Source organism: Apiospora aurea (genome assembly GCF_038362705.1).
Source record: "Apiospora aurea strain CBS 24483 chromosome Unknown utg000007l_segment0_segment0, whole genome shotgun sequence".
NCBI lineage: Eukaryota > Fungi > Ascomycota > Sordariomycetes > Amphisphaeriales > Apiosporaceae > Apiospora > Apiospora aurea.
In genome coordinates this window covers 1,265,892-1,280,666 of record NW_027117394.1, presented here as the reverse complement: position 1 = coordinate 1,280,666, position 14,775 = coordinate 1,265,892, and the positions used below count along the sequence as shown (strand labels likewise).

At 49.2% G+C, this 14,775-nt stretch overlaps 3 protein-coding genes across 3 annotated transcripts; 1 reads left to right on the top strand and 2 right to left on the bottom strand.

Annotated features, from left to right (window-relative positions):
- Positions 1–158: 158 nt before the first annotated feature.
- On the bottom strand, positions 159–909 carry PG986_010666 (uncharacterized protein; the record flags this gene model as incomplete). Its single annotated transcript, XM_066846888.1, has 2 exons — positions 159–759; positions 857–909. 2 exons carry the CDS (start codon positions 907–909, stop codon positions 159–161), a joined length of 654 nt encoding a protein of 217 aa, XP_066696379.1.
- A 2,378-nt stretch (positions 910–3,287) lies between these two features.
- Positions 3,288–4,329, top strand: PG986_010665 (SNARE domain-containing protein; the record flags this gene model as incomplete). The annotated part of the gene is made up of 3 exons (XM_066846887.1): positions 3,288–3,833; positions 3,899–4,242; positions 4,305–4,329. 3 exons carry the CDS (start codon positions 3,288–3,290, stop codon positions 4,327–4,329), a joined length of 915 nt encoding a protein of 304 aa, XP_066696378.1.
- Positions 4,330–5,240: 911 nt separating this feature from the next.
- Positions 5,241–8,200, bottom strand: PG986_010664 (class V chitinase; the record flags this gene model as incomplete). Its single annotated transcript, XM_066846886.1, has 2 exons — positions 5,241–7,942; positions 8,011–8,200. The coding sequence occupies 2 exons, from the start codon at positions 8,198–8,200 to the stop codon at positions 5,241–5,243; spliced, it is 2,892 nt and encodes a 963-aa protein (XP_066696377.1).
- Positions 8,201–14,775: the final 6,575 nt, after the last annotated feature.

The window sequence follows — 14,775 nt, the reverse complement described above, 5'->3', positions numbered from 1 at the left end:
CCGTACAAATGGCAATGGCTTCCCCGACGTATTGGCTGCCTGGCCCGGAGAATTTGTCCTCTCGTCCATCCACGGCCGAGCCGAGCCCGAGCTTGAGCCAGGCCGGGAACCTGATCGAGGCCTCGATATATCGGCAGGGTCGGGCATATCTTGTCGGCTCATGCTGCTCTTGCGCGGGGGAAACGTGAGGTTGCCGGACTACCAGATGCCTGGCTAGAAGAAGTGGCTCGACCACGGGCTTGGGCCGTAGGAGACATCACAGCTCCTGGCTGCTCTGCCCGGGCTGAGTAAGTCGCGTTTGGGGGGTTCTGGCGAGGCATGCCCGGTGGCTGGGGGAATGAGTTGGCGATGGAAGGCAAACTACTAGTGCCGGCCGAACTGGAAGTGTAATGTTGCTCATTTGGGAAATCAGTCTGATGTTGCTGTGTCTGAACGTGCAGCTTAGGGGCGCCGCTCGGTGTCCTCAGACCAGTCGAGGTCTTTCTAACGTGGCTCGGCATCGGCATGGCGCGGGGTCCTATGGTATGGGGAGTCGGCGTCTGACCATAAGGCGACGTCACCGGTGTGCTCTCGGAAGCGCCTTGACCCGGCTGTCGAAGACCCGTCGGTTTGGACGGAGGGGGCGGTTCTTCCGGCTCTTCATCGTCGTAATCGTCGCCCCAATCATCGCCATCGTAGCTCTGAACCTTTGCCTCTACCCATTTCCTCGTCTTGGTGCGGTTGATGTTGGTCTGGTAAGCGCTCGGCGTGCCAGGCGTCCTATAAAAAAAATCAACTGTCAACGGCCGTCTACTGTAGGTTGCAGTTTATGTATGCACTTTGCGAAAGGGTTGGCTCGACGCCGGTTAGTGCTCACATTGGCGAGGCAGTCCGGCCTTGGTGGTATACATTGCCATAAGTGCCGTCCATTGTAACGATTCTTCACCATTAACAGAAACAGGGGCGCGGTTTATTGCGACAACATGCCGAGCCGTCGAACGGAATGAGTTGTGAGGTGGCGGGCGGTTAGGACCGAGTCGCAAACCGGTTCTATCGCAGGGTGTTGGGTGGTGGAGAGAGCGACCGCACGGGAAAGGCGAGGAGGCTACAATAGGTTTAAGGCAATGTTTACAGGATGCGATGGAATGTAATGGGTAGGTCCACCAGCGTATCGCGATGATTGAAAAGCGGGCTGGGTAGGATGAAGGTCACCAGGCCGTGGTCGTCGGGCAGCTCAGTTCAAGGGCACACCCTTGCGGGTTGCGAGCGAAATAGAGTGAGAGACAGACCAGAGACAGACAGCGCCGGGGGGGCAAGGGATGACGTGTAGGGGAGGCGATGCTGGAGTGGGCAGATATGACAATGGCCTTTTCAGGAAAGGGCTGCAACGGAATCGACCGGTCAAGCGGTGCAGGGAGAATATGGCAGTATATACAAGAAATACTGCTATCAAATCATGGACCAGAAGTCGAGGCCGAAAATGCTGGTGGCAGAAAACGAATGCTGCTTGCGACAAGGCGCGTAGCTGGGGTTGTTGGCTGAACTGCAGAGTTGTCCCAATAAACACTTTATGGTTCAAGGCCGTTTGATTCGCAGTGCAGTAGGCCGGCTAGCGCTGGCTAGTAGGGCAGGGACAGACGCAGTACGGAGTTGGGAGTGCAGTACAGTGGGCAGCAAGGGGAAAAGCGGCAAAACCCAAGGTGATGAATTGTAATGAGGAAGTCCGGCCTAGCACCCCCTCCAACCCTTCCGAGTTTTCAGATGGTTCATTTCGTATTGCAACCGACAAGGCAGTAGTGTTGTCTAGAGTGCATAAGTCCTTCACATACTTGCTGACGTCGGTCGTCTTCAGGTTGGCATTCGTTCCTGGTAAAATCTCGTGAACTCCCCAGCACACAGACCATGTGATCGACGAAAACTGCTCTCCATTGTGATGACGATGCTCAGATACTACGTAGCACAAACAAAGCCTCCTCTCTTCCTCTTGCTGCTTGCCTCTCTCTTTCGATTGTTCTGCCTCTGTTGCATCAGGGCGGGCGATGACCGATGGCATCCACTCGAGTAGCACCAGTCAGCAAGTCCTGGTCTGCTGCTGGTGCTGCATTATGGCCTGCGGGTAGGAGGGTAGGTCAACTCGGCTACGGCGGGAGACGAAACAACCCTCTCCACCAGGCCAGAAATTTGAGGACGGTAGAGTGCCAGCCTCTGGCTTGCTTCCTGCTGGCATCGGACTCCAATGCTAGCATATAAACTTGTCCCTAGCTTCGTTACCATCTGGCGCTTGTTCCTGCATATTGTTTTCTTTTCAGCTGCGGGACTTCCCAGCCAGCTAAGTAGGTTAGAGGTAGACAGACACATGAACCTGGACCCTGAGGTATACACCAGAGTGTTCGAGTATTCTGACTACAACTGCAACTTTGAGACTTCGGGTGTCGCCTCGTATTGTAGACACATGGTGCGATGGAACTGTCAAGATCTAAGACAACGTGCGTAAATGATGGATACAAGCAAGCGCTCTACATGCATCCATGCATGCGACATAACCTAACGACTGTCGAGTCCGAATCTGGGGAAGGCAATTAGCGTCTCCTTTTTCTTCGTGTCTTCTAGCCACTTGCCCTGTACGACTTTTGCACAGCCACTGTGGTGGCCAGTCAGTCAGTGGTGGTCGGGTTTCTTTGATTGATCGTCTCGAACACGTTTCCCCAAACCCCTTGGGTTCTGAAGCAGGCCGAACCAAAGCAAATCAGCGCCCAGCTTTGCCCCGAGCCCGCCAACTGAAAGAATTACAGTGGAGCACTGGCCGCGCAACCACACTGACTTTGGGAACACTCAAGTGACCGCGATTCGTTGACGACCCTTATGCCACACACTCCATCAATTCCATCATCGTTTCCCAGCACTCTTCCATCAGTCGCATTTCGCTTCGCTTGCCAGCCTGTCTAGGTGACACTTCACTTCATAGACTCTTTTCGTGATAGCCCCAATCCTCCAGTAATAACCGTCGACCTGCGACACGTCCTAAGTCATAACCCATTCCTCAGCCCAGCGACTGCGACCACGACAACAACGGGCTCCTGAGATACTCCCTAACTCCGAACCTCGTCCACCATCACCCTCCTCCAGATTGTACCGTACTCTCTCGCCAAACCGATACACCTAGTTCTCGGCCTTCGCCTTTGCGGAATCCTTTAATCGCGCCGGACGCCCAAGGACGACGCTCTGTTGAGCTCGATATTCAGAGCGAAAATAGCCGGAAGAGAACCAAAGTTTGTTGGGAGGACACACATCGACCAACGGCCAACAAAATGGCTGTCGCATCCATCCAAGACCGGACCGCCGAGTTCAAGTCGGTCCTGACCCAAGTCCAGAAACGACAAGCGCAATCCAAAGTCGGCTTGCAGCGGCGATCTCTGCTGACGGACCAGCAAAAGGCCGAAGCCAATGGCGACGCCTCGGGCCAACGGCCGCGGCGATCCGAGTTCGCGCGCAAGGCGGCGGACATCGGCCGCGGCATCGCGGGCACCATGGGCAAGCTCGAGAAGCTGGCGCAGCTGGCGAAGCGCAAGACGCTCTTCGACGACCGGCCCGTCGAGATCAACGAGCTCACCTTCATCATCAAGCAGGACCTCTCCTCGCTCAACCAGCAGATCCACGGGCTCCAGGACCTGACGCGCCAGCAGCACCCGACCGCCCGCTCCGGCGGCGACCAGGTCGGCGAGCACAACAAGAACGTCGTCTTCATGCTGCAGGGCAAGCTGACCGACGTCTCGGCCAACTTCAAGGAGGTCCTCGAGGTCCGCACCAAGAACATCCAGGCCTCGCGGTCGCGGACGGAGAACTTCGTCTCTTCGGTGGCTCAGCACGCCCAGCCGGCGATACAACAATCCGCCTCGCCGCTTTACGGCACGCCGAGTAGGGCACCCCGTCGCCGGGCGGCGACACGCTGTCTCTGAACCCCGTCGGCGACCAGCAGCTCCTGATGATGGAGGAGGCGCAACCACAAAACACGTACATCGCGCAAAGAGGCGAGGCGATCGAGGCGATCGAACGGACCATCGGCGAGCTGGGCTCCATCTTTGGCCAACTAGCCCAGATGGTGTCGGAGCAGAGTGAGCAGATCCAACGCATAGACGCCAACACCGAAGACGTGGTGGACAACGTCCAAGGTGCGCAAAAGGAGCTGCTGAAGTACTGGTCGAGAGTCTCCAGCAACCGATGGCTGATCGCCAAGATGTTCGGCGTGCTGATGATATTTTTCCTGTAAGTCTTCCATTTCCCCCTGTTCTCCTACTAAGGGCGATATACTAACTTTCGTTCCACAGATTATGGGTCCTGATTGCGGGTTAAAAGAACGAATAGACGGGAATTGAGCTACACGAATAACAAGAGAACGAGACTGCGGCGAACCGGCGTTGGTGTGTGTGTGTGTCTGTACCATCACTTCTGTATATTACTTCCTGGTCCCCTTTTAGTGATCCCCAAGCGGTGCTGGGGCCGGACAAAATTAGATGTTCTAATGCCAGCGAATCCGTAACATTTTTTCGGTAACCATATATTACTACAACTATTCTCTTGGTTAATTCTTATGTTCTCAAGTACTGCTGCAGTGATAACGCAGGAACATCAAAGATTAGTCGAGACATTGAAGAGCGCAAACTGCTTTCGACGTCCAACCTAGGGTCTCGTTGCTTCTCAACATCACCCGGCCGGATAGTATAGCATACGGCGAAAGACGCTCTGCCTATGAACCCGAGGAAACCTTTCGATGCTGTCACTCCATTACAAGTCTCGGGAGACCAGTAGAGGTTAGGGTTGGTTTACTTACTAGACTTTGACTCTCGAGCCAGTGGCACTCTTGTGTCATTCACTTGGACCGTTTGAGGATATGTATGCCTTTCCCCCTATTTCTTACCGTGATTGGTGGTTTTGCACCATGTCGGGAAAGGGAACTACATAAGTACGCGACTCATAGCATTCAATGTAGCTACTTCATAATATAAACGATCAACTAATTGATACTGTTCCGTTCAAAACGTTGATTGGCCGTGCATATAGGGGTTACGGGAGTGGCTGGAGCACTCCAGAGCTTGCCCCCACAGTTCCTCCTCGTCAGTCCCATCAGTCGACAACACAGCCTGTCACCGTCCAGCTTCGAACTCGAACATAGCTCTTGTAGCTAAGCATTACCCGCAGACTGGAACGCAACGTATGCTCAGCCACAAAACATGTTGTATTTGATGTTACGTACCGTCAGCTGTTCAGTCAATTTTCTTACACTTGAGATCTGGCCCTCCGGCGCTTTTGATCGCCCTTTCCACACAGCCCGACTTGATGAAGTACGGTAAATCAAACCAAACTGAGGCGCCATTCTTGCTGTTTGCATCCATCCATTCCCAGAAGGTCAGCGCCCCGCATCCTTTCTCCTCTTTGTGCAGCTGCTTCCCGCCGTCCTTGTCTGCCCAGTTGCGTATATTGTAGATGTGAAGCCGCATCGCGAGTCCATTGTCATCCGAGCGATCACACAGGGCCTCGGGCGTCGACGGCGGTGGAGGGGGCCCCGTGGGCGGCGGTGGCGGCGGTGGTGGAGCTGGCGGATCTGGTGTGTCCCAGTTATCACTGTCGCCCCGGCCGGCATTTCCAGGCGCGCTAGAGCAAGCGTCGCCCAGATAGAAGCACGAATCGCCGTCGCTTCCGTCGCAACCCAGGTACAGGAATGCGCTAGGGTCGAGGAAACTTCCGCCGCTGACCTGGCGGGCAAACCGGGTCATGTTGCTCTGCGTGTTTCTGACGCCGATGCCCGGAAGCTGGTCCGTCTGGCCTGATCCGTGAGCGTAGTTGGCGTACCTGCGTCCAGACTCCGTATCAGGCATCATACCTATCTCTTCGGAAGCCTCTTCGGGGACAGGCATGTTTCCAGCCGACGGCTCTTCCGCGACTTGGCGCCCTCGTCTCCGCTTCTTTCCAGGTACCATGGCTGGGCCCGCATACCCCGGGTAGTTGTCACACAGGTACCAGTTAAAGTCGTCGTCCTTCTTCATACGGTTAAAGTGGCCAGACAAGCCATGCGGAGCCCATTCATGGCCATTCCAAATCTTCTTTCCTGGTGAGGGATACTGACAGTATGCGCTGTTGGTCATGGTCGTTTGAGTTGATGTGACTTGGCCATGGTTGTCCGTCTCGTAGCCGATGGTCTTTTCGAACAGTTTATTGTCCCACCAAGGGTCATAGGAGCGCTCGCCAGGGTTCACATTGGCCGAGTTGACAAGTAGGAAGGCGTTACCGTACGGGTCCGCACAGATATTCTTGGACCGGTCGCGGCCTAGGAAGTAGTCATCGTCCGAAGTGCCCGTCGGTCCGTTGGTGAACTCGACCTTGAATTGCAGGCCTATAGCATTCCTGTGCCCATTACGGCCTCCACCGCCGGCTTCACGATAGAAGTTGGAAAGCGCATGGCCGTGATCGCGGTTCTCATCACCAGGAATCAAACGCAGTACAGATTGCTCGTCCCATTTTGCAATGTCAGGCCGACGGTTGGGATTGGCCGAGCCCCAGGGGTACTCCTCGACTTGGCAGTCAATGAGGCCCCATCCATCAAACTTGTCGACCGTGTGCTTGTTCTCATTGCGACTCTTGCCAGGATTGCTACCCGACTGCCATTTCCCTTGGTACCAAGGACCGGTTGGGTGAAGGTTGGAGTTGCCTGAATAGGTCAGGATCTGAGGCTTGTTACGAGAGGAGATGGCCGAGCGCGCGTTGGCACACACGTTGGGCCACCTGGCGAAGTCGCAGGTAAACGTTGCCGGCGCCGGCGCCGGCTGGTTGGGAGCGGGGCATCCGGGATTTGCTCGTGCCTGGACACTTTCCAGCAACCCGAACCTTCGGCGGACATGAGCAGGACAGCATTCAGAAGAGAGCTCTGCCTCGGCCTTGGAACGTTCCAAATTATCGTCTATAGCGGCCTGGCATCCTGTCATATACGAGTGCGCCTCATCGGAAGATAGATCACACCGCACACGCAGCGAGACCGGGTCAAAGACAGGGATATTTCCATTGGGACAGAGACCCAAGTCTGTCTTTACGTCGGGCTGACAGAGCTCGTCTTCGCCGCCTGGAGGAGGCTTAGCGGGTCGCGGCGGGAAGGGTGGCGGATTAGGATCAGTGGGGTCGATAAAATCTGATGACGGCCACTGCCCGTTTGGGGGGCAGAACAAACACGGTCCGTCACAAAACGAGGTGCATTTGTGTCCGCAACGGGCCGTGCATTTCGGACCAGGTGGCCCGGTTTTGTGAATCGTGACAGATTTGGGGATTTTGTCCAGCACGGGTGTCGTGGTTGGCGGTGGCCCGGGAGTGGGAATTGAAAAGGAGTACGGCCAGGGCGGCGGCGTTATTGTACGGGTAACACGAGGATGAGAAACAGAAGACTTGCGCTTGGGGTTTGGATCGTTAACGACGGTGAAAGGGGATGGCAAGATACTTGGAGTGAGCCACAATACCGTCGCGTTGGATTCGTTGGCAACATGCTGCTTCCAGAAGGGGATTTCAGTGGTCACGACAGGTGGGATAGTCAAAGTCGTCGTTTGGACGGTGCGCTGCAGAGACTCTGCAGTGCCTGTACGGCCCTTGTTGTCCGTTGTGGTGATTGTTTCTGCCCAGGCGACCTCGAGGGATGTGGTGTAAAGGGGAAGAGTGATAGTTGTGGTCTGCGGGACTGGATAGGGAGCCCAGATGATATCGCATGGGGGCACACAAGAGACTTGCGGGCTTTTCTGAGTAAAGATGTCGGGGGCGGCATATAGAAGGCCTGGCTCATCACACGTCCCCAATGGACAGCCCGAGTCTTGGTCAAACTCCTGGAGATCGACAGCCCAATCTACTGTTCCAGCAAAGTTGAGCTCAGTCCATCGAGCCAGGCGTGCAGTCTTGGTGCTTGATGACATGTATGCCACCCATTCCGTCCCTAAATTAATTGAGAAATGGTGAGGGTCAGCCAACTGGCTCATGGCTCGGGCAAGGACGAAGTCTCACCCTCGTAGACAAGATAGTCTGTCATTGTTTCACTGTCGAACCACGACTTTATATCGCCACCGTTGCGTATGATACGGTTGATTTCTGCGTTTGATATGTATCCCGCCGTGCCGGTGCAAATCCCTGGCTTCGCAGCTGAGTCGGGGCCAGTAAAGGTGCACATTGGGCCGCTGCAATTTGGGTTCGTCATCTTGAACGAGCGGCCGTAGCTGGAGACGCCAACCACTATCTTGTAGCTCGGAGCATTTGCCTTCGTGACTGGCCGTAGGGGATTAGTTGGGTGTGCGTACGGGGTCGGCATAGAGAACTTACTCATAGCAAGCGCTAGTTTGGTTTCTGTGAGGTTGACTGCATGTGATGTTGGCCTGATCAGTCGACAACAATGAACACAATACATGGTTACGATGCAGTTCCTTACCATGGCTCCGCAGGCAGTTGCCAGCTGGGCACCCATCCTCGGACCATTTATTGTTATAGTCCCATTGCCCTATCAAAATAGCACATGGCACAATTAGCTGCTATAGGCTTTACCACGTTTTAAGCCGAACCTACCGTGGAGGTCATATGTCATGTAAACAATGTAGTCCACAATCTGAGCCATGTCGGCGATTGGGAAAGCCTTGAGGTACCAGTACGAGGCAGGAGCCGCGATGGACAACGATTTTCCCTCCGGCAGCTTGTCTCGCAACACCTTCAGTGTTGCGAGGTAGTTCGGTCCATCACTTTTTAGTCCGGGTGGGATACCAGGAATGTCGGGGGCCTGATGATACAATATTAGCAAGAGAAGGAATGGTCTCAAAGAACGACATACGCCTGGATACTCCTAATCAATATCCACTCCATCCAACCCGTGTCTAGTGGCAAGAGCGACGACGGCATCAGTAAAAGCCTCACGGTTGTCAGGCTGGGTCGCTCGTCGCAGTAAGTTGTACGTAGCCGGGCTCGTCGACACCCCCCAGCCTCCAAACGAGATGATGCGCTTCGTGCCCGAACCCAAAGCTAGAAAGTCGGCGAACTGCTTGTACGTGTCGTTGATGCCAATAGAGAGGTCCTCATTGACGTCGGTAAACGCCCAATGGATATGCGTAAGTCGATGCACCCCCCTACGCTTACACCCCCCAACGGACATAGGCAAAAACACCATCCCTAATTAATACCACCTTTTTTCTATAACTGTATATAAGTTAGTTTTTGTCGCACTTTTAATTAAATTACTTCTTTCTCTTCGTTTTCTTTTTTTTTATACTTAACGCTATAGTGAGCGAGTTAAACCTTAATCGTGTGATTTAGGACGTCTCTCGCAGCGCGCGTATTAGTATAGCCGCCTTAAAGCACCGGGTTAATCGCACGATTCTAAAGGCTCGGATAAAAAGCCGGTTAACTCGAAAAGATAAAAATAAGTCGCTTTAAGTGCTAACTCCGATAAAGGATTCTCGAATTACGTTTTAAGCTCTTATATAAGTTTTATTAAGTATCGTATTACCGTATATTTACCTTAAGATATTTATTTAACGTATACTTAAAGCTAATAAAAGTTATTATATACTAAAAAAACGCTGGATTAATAAATTTCTTAAGCGCCACCCTTATTTAAATTCTATTCTTTTATATACTATAAATTTTTAACGTATTAATAATACTTTTAAGGAGCATACCCCCTCGATTTAGATTTAACGCCGATAAAGTAGGAACTGCGATAACGATAAGGGAGGGTATTATAATAATCGGCCACGATTAATAGATACGCAGAACTCGGTCGAACCATCGAATAATCGAAAACAAACTTTATTATTTAAATCTACGAGGTCGAATTGACCTAGCCGAACCTTTATCGAGGGGACGCAGCTAAGGCGCTACGGTATGGATGATCCGATGGATAATCCGATGGTTATTAATACTGGTCGCGCCGGACTCGCGTAGAGCCAGCACCACCCGCGAAGCAACGTCGCGGCGTATAACTAAGGACTTTAAACGCTTTAAACGCGTCCTAGCAGCGAAAATAGCTCGAGAAGAGGTATCGAAAAAGGATTAAAGTATTTAAAAAAACTAATCGCCAATTTAGTAGCCTTTAGTAGTAAGTGTAAAAGAGATTTTTTAAGTAATTAGGGAACTTCGTATCGAAGCGACCGAATTACGACCGTACCTCGACGATAACGATAACGCGCTAATAACCCGCGGGGAATTACGAAAAATAGTCGGAGAAGTTATCGTTTAAGTTACGCAGGATCCTAAAGTTATATAAACTAAGTCCTGGGCTTAAGTTATATTTACGCCGCGTAATAGCGATCTTACTACTTGGTAACCGAAAGTTATCGTCCCAGCTCGCCGAAACCGCGAAATAGTAATTAAAAACGTAAATTAATCTAACGATATTTAAAAAAGGAGGCTAGTAAATATTATATAGAGCGTTAATACGGTAATCGGGTATAGCGAGGCTATCGTAGCGAGGAAATTACTTAGCGGCGATATTATTTTTACTTTTAAAAACGAGGCGAAAAAATATGTAGAAAATAATGGATAAGTTTTAAACGCTTTCGGGACTAACGCGTAACTTATTTACAAAAAACTCGCAGTTATCGCGAAAAGGGTCCCAGTAAAAAAGCTACGGGATACCTATAACGAAGCCGCGTTATTACGTAGCTTACTCGTAAATAAATATAACCCGAGAAAGATCTCGAAATATAAGCGTAGCCTGCCGAAAAATCCCGAAGCACGTTACGCCTCCTTTATTTTGTATACGAGCTTCGTTTAAATTACGAAAAACTTGTGCGATAACGGCTTAATATAGGATTCCGAAATTTTCGACTACGAACCGTATAACGCCAGCCTCCGTATTTAATAGTGCTACCGTTGTTACGGCTACGGCTACGTAGCTAAATATTATTAAAAGCAGTAGCGATATAGCTACTGCTTTATAGCAGCACACCCTAAAGGAAACTAAGAGTACCCCTAAAGAGGACCACGAGGCAAGAAACGTTGTATTAATTACGGCAGGGAATACACGGCGTGGGATTGCGGCTACCCCGTAGCGATTTAATAAAAAAAACGCGTAAAAGAAGCTTATGCTTACCGGCCTCGCCAGTTCGAAGTCCGTAGCACCGGCGACAGCTCGGTAGGAATAGGGCGTTTATTACTACCGACAACGCTCCTTACCAGCGATAAAAAAGGTATACAGTAATTTCGCGGAAAAAAGGCCGCCCGCGATTCGATTCGACAACGAATAACTAAGGTAAAGAGACACGCTCGTAAAGCCGGCGCGGCACCGTCGCTCTCTTACTAGCGCAGGACACTATTATAGTCTTATAATTATAAGTTTACGAATAATATATTAAAACGTCGCAGTATTAAAGGCAATAACGGCACTTATTTTAATTAACTAAAAGGAGTATAATATATTAGTATTATAAAAAGTATAAACGAACCCCCGCACGTAAACCGCGTACTGCCTAAAGACAGCTAAGTATCGAGTAATCTACGGCGAAGGCCGAGCAGCTATTTATATATATAAACGCCTCGATATCGCTAAGTTAAAGATTAAAGCAGGCCCCGATTAAGCTGCCGTTACGATACCGAGGGGAAAAAATAGCCGCTTTACTATATAGTTTATATATTCACTAATTTAAAAAACTTCTCGATAGCGGAGCCCCCTAAGCGACTTCGATGCGACTTTATACCCCGGGCGACACTTACTCGTCGAAAATTTTAATACACACCATCCGCTCTAGAACGTACATAGCAAAAAATCGTACGGAGTAGACAACCTTCTTGCCTTTACGGACCAATAGAACTTAGAGCTAGCCACGCCATATAAAAAAATCACGAGACAACGCCACGGATAAAGAAATTCCACGTTAAACCTAGCCTAGGTAACACGAGGAACGATAATCTTATATAAAGGAGACCTTAGCTTAGAAAGTTCTGACCATAGGGCACAGGTCGTCCGCGTTGAACTAAAAGTTAACTCGCTACGAAGTAATAAAACGAAAGTAAAGGGATAAAACTAGACGATATTAAATAAAGGGCTGGCACGGGCGGAAACCGGAGCACGTTTAATCAATATCGCCGAGCTAATAAGCCCGGAAAAGCTAGATTAAGCTATTAATAACCTTATAGGCGACTTACAAAAAATTACCGATATAATAGCCCTAAAAAAGACCCCTTATACTAATAAAAGTACGCTTTAATAGTTATCGGAGGTTTAAAAAGCGTAAACTATAACGAAATAATAATACCGAGCCTATCTCGCGGTACCCTCGTAATACACTTAAAACTAATACACCGAGTTAAAAACGGACCTGGAGAAAATCGTTTAAATAGCGAAAACGAAAAGCTGACGCCATATAATCGCCGCTGCCTCCTACGATTCTAAAATACTTTAGTCGCTTGAACGATAAGCCCGACTACGGAGCTGGACGCCACCACAAACAGCGGGAATCCCAAAATTATAACGTAGCGAAAGAGCTGCTAACGAGGCGCGAAGCCACGACGAGAAAGCTACGCTTTTTTCGGAGAGGTTTTTCTTTAACCTAAAAGCCGACCTTACGAACTTAAATACCGTACCGAACTACGCCCCTAGCTTTACCCCTATCGAGGCAGAGGTAACGGTTAAAGAAATAAGAGATATTATTAAATAAACGGGACCCTAAAAGGCTCCAGGGGAAAACCTTTTACCTCCTAGTTTCCTTAAAGCGTATAGAGAACCCCTTTTCCGGACGTTAGCCGGCTTAACGACAGCGAGCTTCCGGCTTACCTACTTCCCTAAACGTTTTCGTACAGTAAAGGTTATCGTGATCCCAAAGCTAAATAAAATAGTAACCGAAAAGTAGACACCTAGTAAATAGAGACTTATTTTATTACTTAATACGGTCGGGAAGGTAATAAAGATAGCTATAAACCGGCGAATTACCGGAATAGCCGAGGAGTACTCGCTTTTACTTAAAAGCTAGATAAGGAACCGAACGTAGCGGTTTATTGAGCTAACTATTCGACTAATTACCGACGTTATTCGTATAACGTGGTAATAAAAAGGCGTCGCTTTCTTTTTCTAGCTTGATATTAAAGGCGTTTTCGATACAGTTAACTATAAAAAACTAATTGCTATACTCCGCGAAAAGGGATTGCCGGATTAGGTTTACTAATAAGTCAAGAGTTTTATTATGGACAGATCGGTCTACCTTTATTTCGACGGCAAGTCGTTAAGAAAAATTTAGCTCCGCGTTAGTATTCCATAAAGCTCCCCGTTATTACCGATCCTCTTTATTTTTTATATTGTTATATTATACGAGGAGCTAAAAGCGCACAAGTAGCTTATTATTATTAGATTCGCGGATGATACGAATTTTATTACCGTAAGGCTAGACTACGTTACGAATTGCCGAAACCTAAAAAAAGCCTGGGAGACTTATAGCCGCTGGGCACGCATAAAAGGAATAAAGTTCGAACTTAAAAAAAGCGAGCTTATTTATTTTATTAAAGCGCGAAAAGCTTATACGCTATAGGTACGCCTCGGAGACGCTGTTATAACGCCGGTAACCTTTACGAGATTCCTCGGCGTTTAGCTTTATCGGAAACTATAATAGAAAGACTATATCTTAAAAATTAAAGCGAAAATAGTAACTTAAATATTAACTCTTACTAGGCTCGCAGCGTTAGTTTAGGGATATTCGGTACGAAGGGTAAAAGAGTTTTATACAAAAGTAATACGTAACGTACTCGCGTATAAAACATCGGTTTAACATAAAGTAGGCGATACCGAAAAAAGCCAGCCTTTAGCTTTATAATAGTCCAGAACTCCTATCTCCGGACTATAATAAGGGCATATAAGGCGACCCTTTAATACTACTTAGAAACTAAAGCGGCAGTTCCCCCTTAACCTTTATCTAAATACGAAGGCAGCTAGCTTCGAAATACGCACAAAAACTACCGGGAAACTATAACTTCTACGCGGCGCCTATATAAAAACGGCAGAGATTATTAATAAAAAACGTAGCGCAAGGAAAAGGAGACAAAAGAAACCCTAAGGGGCTATTAGCGAAACCCCTACGACTTTATAACTAAGCGACGCTTAATTAACGTTAACCAGACAATAACTAAATAGTTAAACGGTCGAATAAGCGCTTAAAAAAAAATGGGAACAAAAATAATTTTATACCGTTACTCCGACGCGAGGCCGCCGCGAACTAGCTATAGAGTCGCTACTAAACTAGAGAGCGTGCCGTCGTTACGACGATATACTTAAACACGAAACATCGGTTTTAATATAAACACGTACTGAAAGAATAGGGCTTAAGTCGTTCCTGTTTACCTGTCGGGTTCCAGACGTTCCGACGCCGCTATATAACTGCGGTAAAGGACGGGAGACAGCTGAACACCTAATTTTATACTGTAAAAACTTCGAGGAAAAACAAGAGCAGCTAGTAAAACAGTTAACACTTAATCCGCTGCGAACTCGTCGCGATTTAGCGGCGCTTACTATAAAAAAGATACGGCGAAAGTTATCGCAAAGTAGCTTTTACGGACCGGTCGACTGCCGCTATATAAGTTAGCAATAGAGATTAGGGGACTACCCGAACCTGGATAATTTCTCTTCAAGCCCTAAAACAAGGGTTACTAGGCTAGTGGGTGAGAACTAGCATAGTAACGTCGAGCACGTGAGGTAGATTTTACGATATTAGCAGCGTGTATTTTTAGTCCAGCTTCGGCACGGTTTATTACACGAGGAACTAGGTAAATGTACCGAAGGCCTTCGGCATACGGCGTACTATT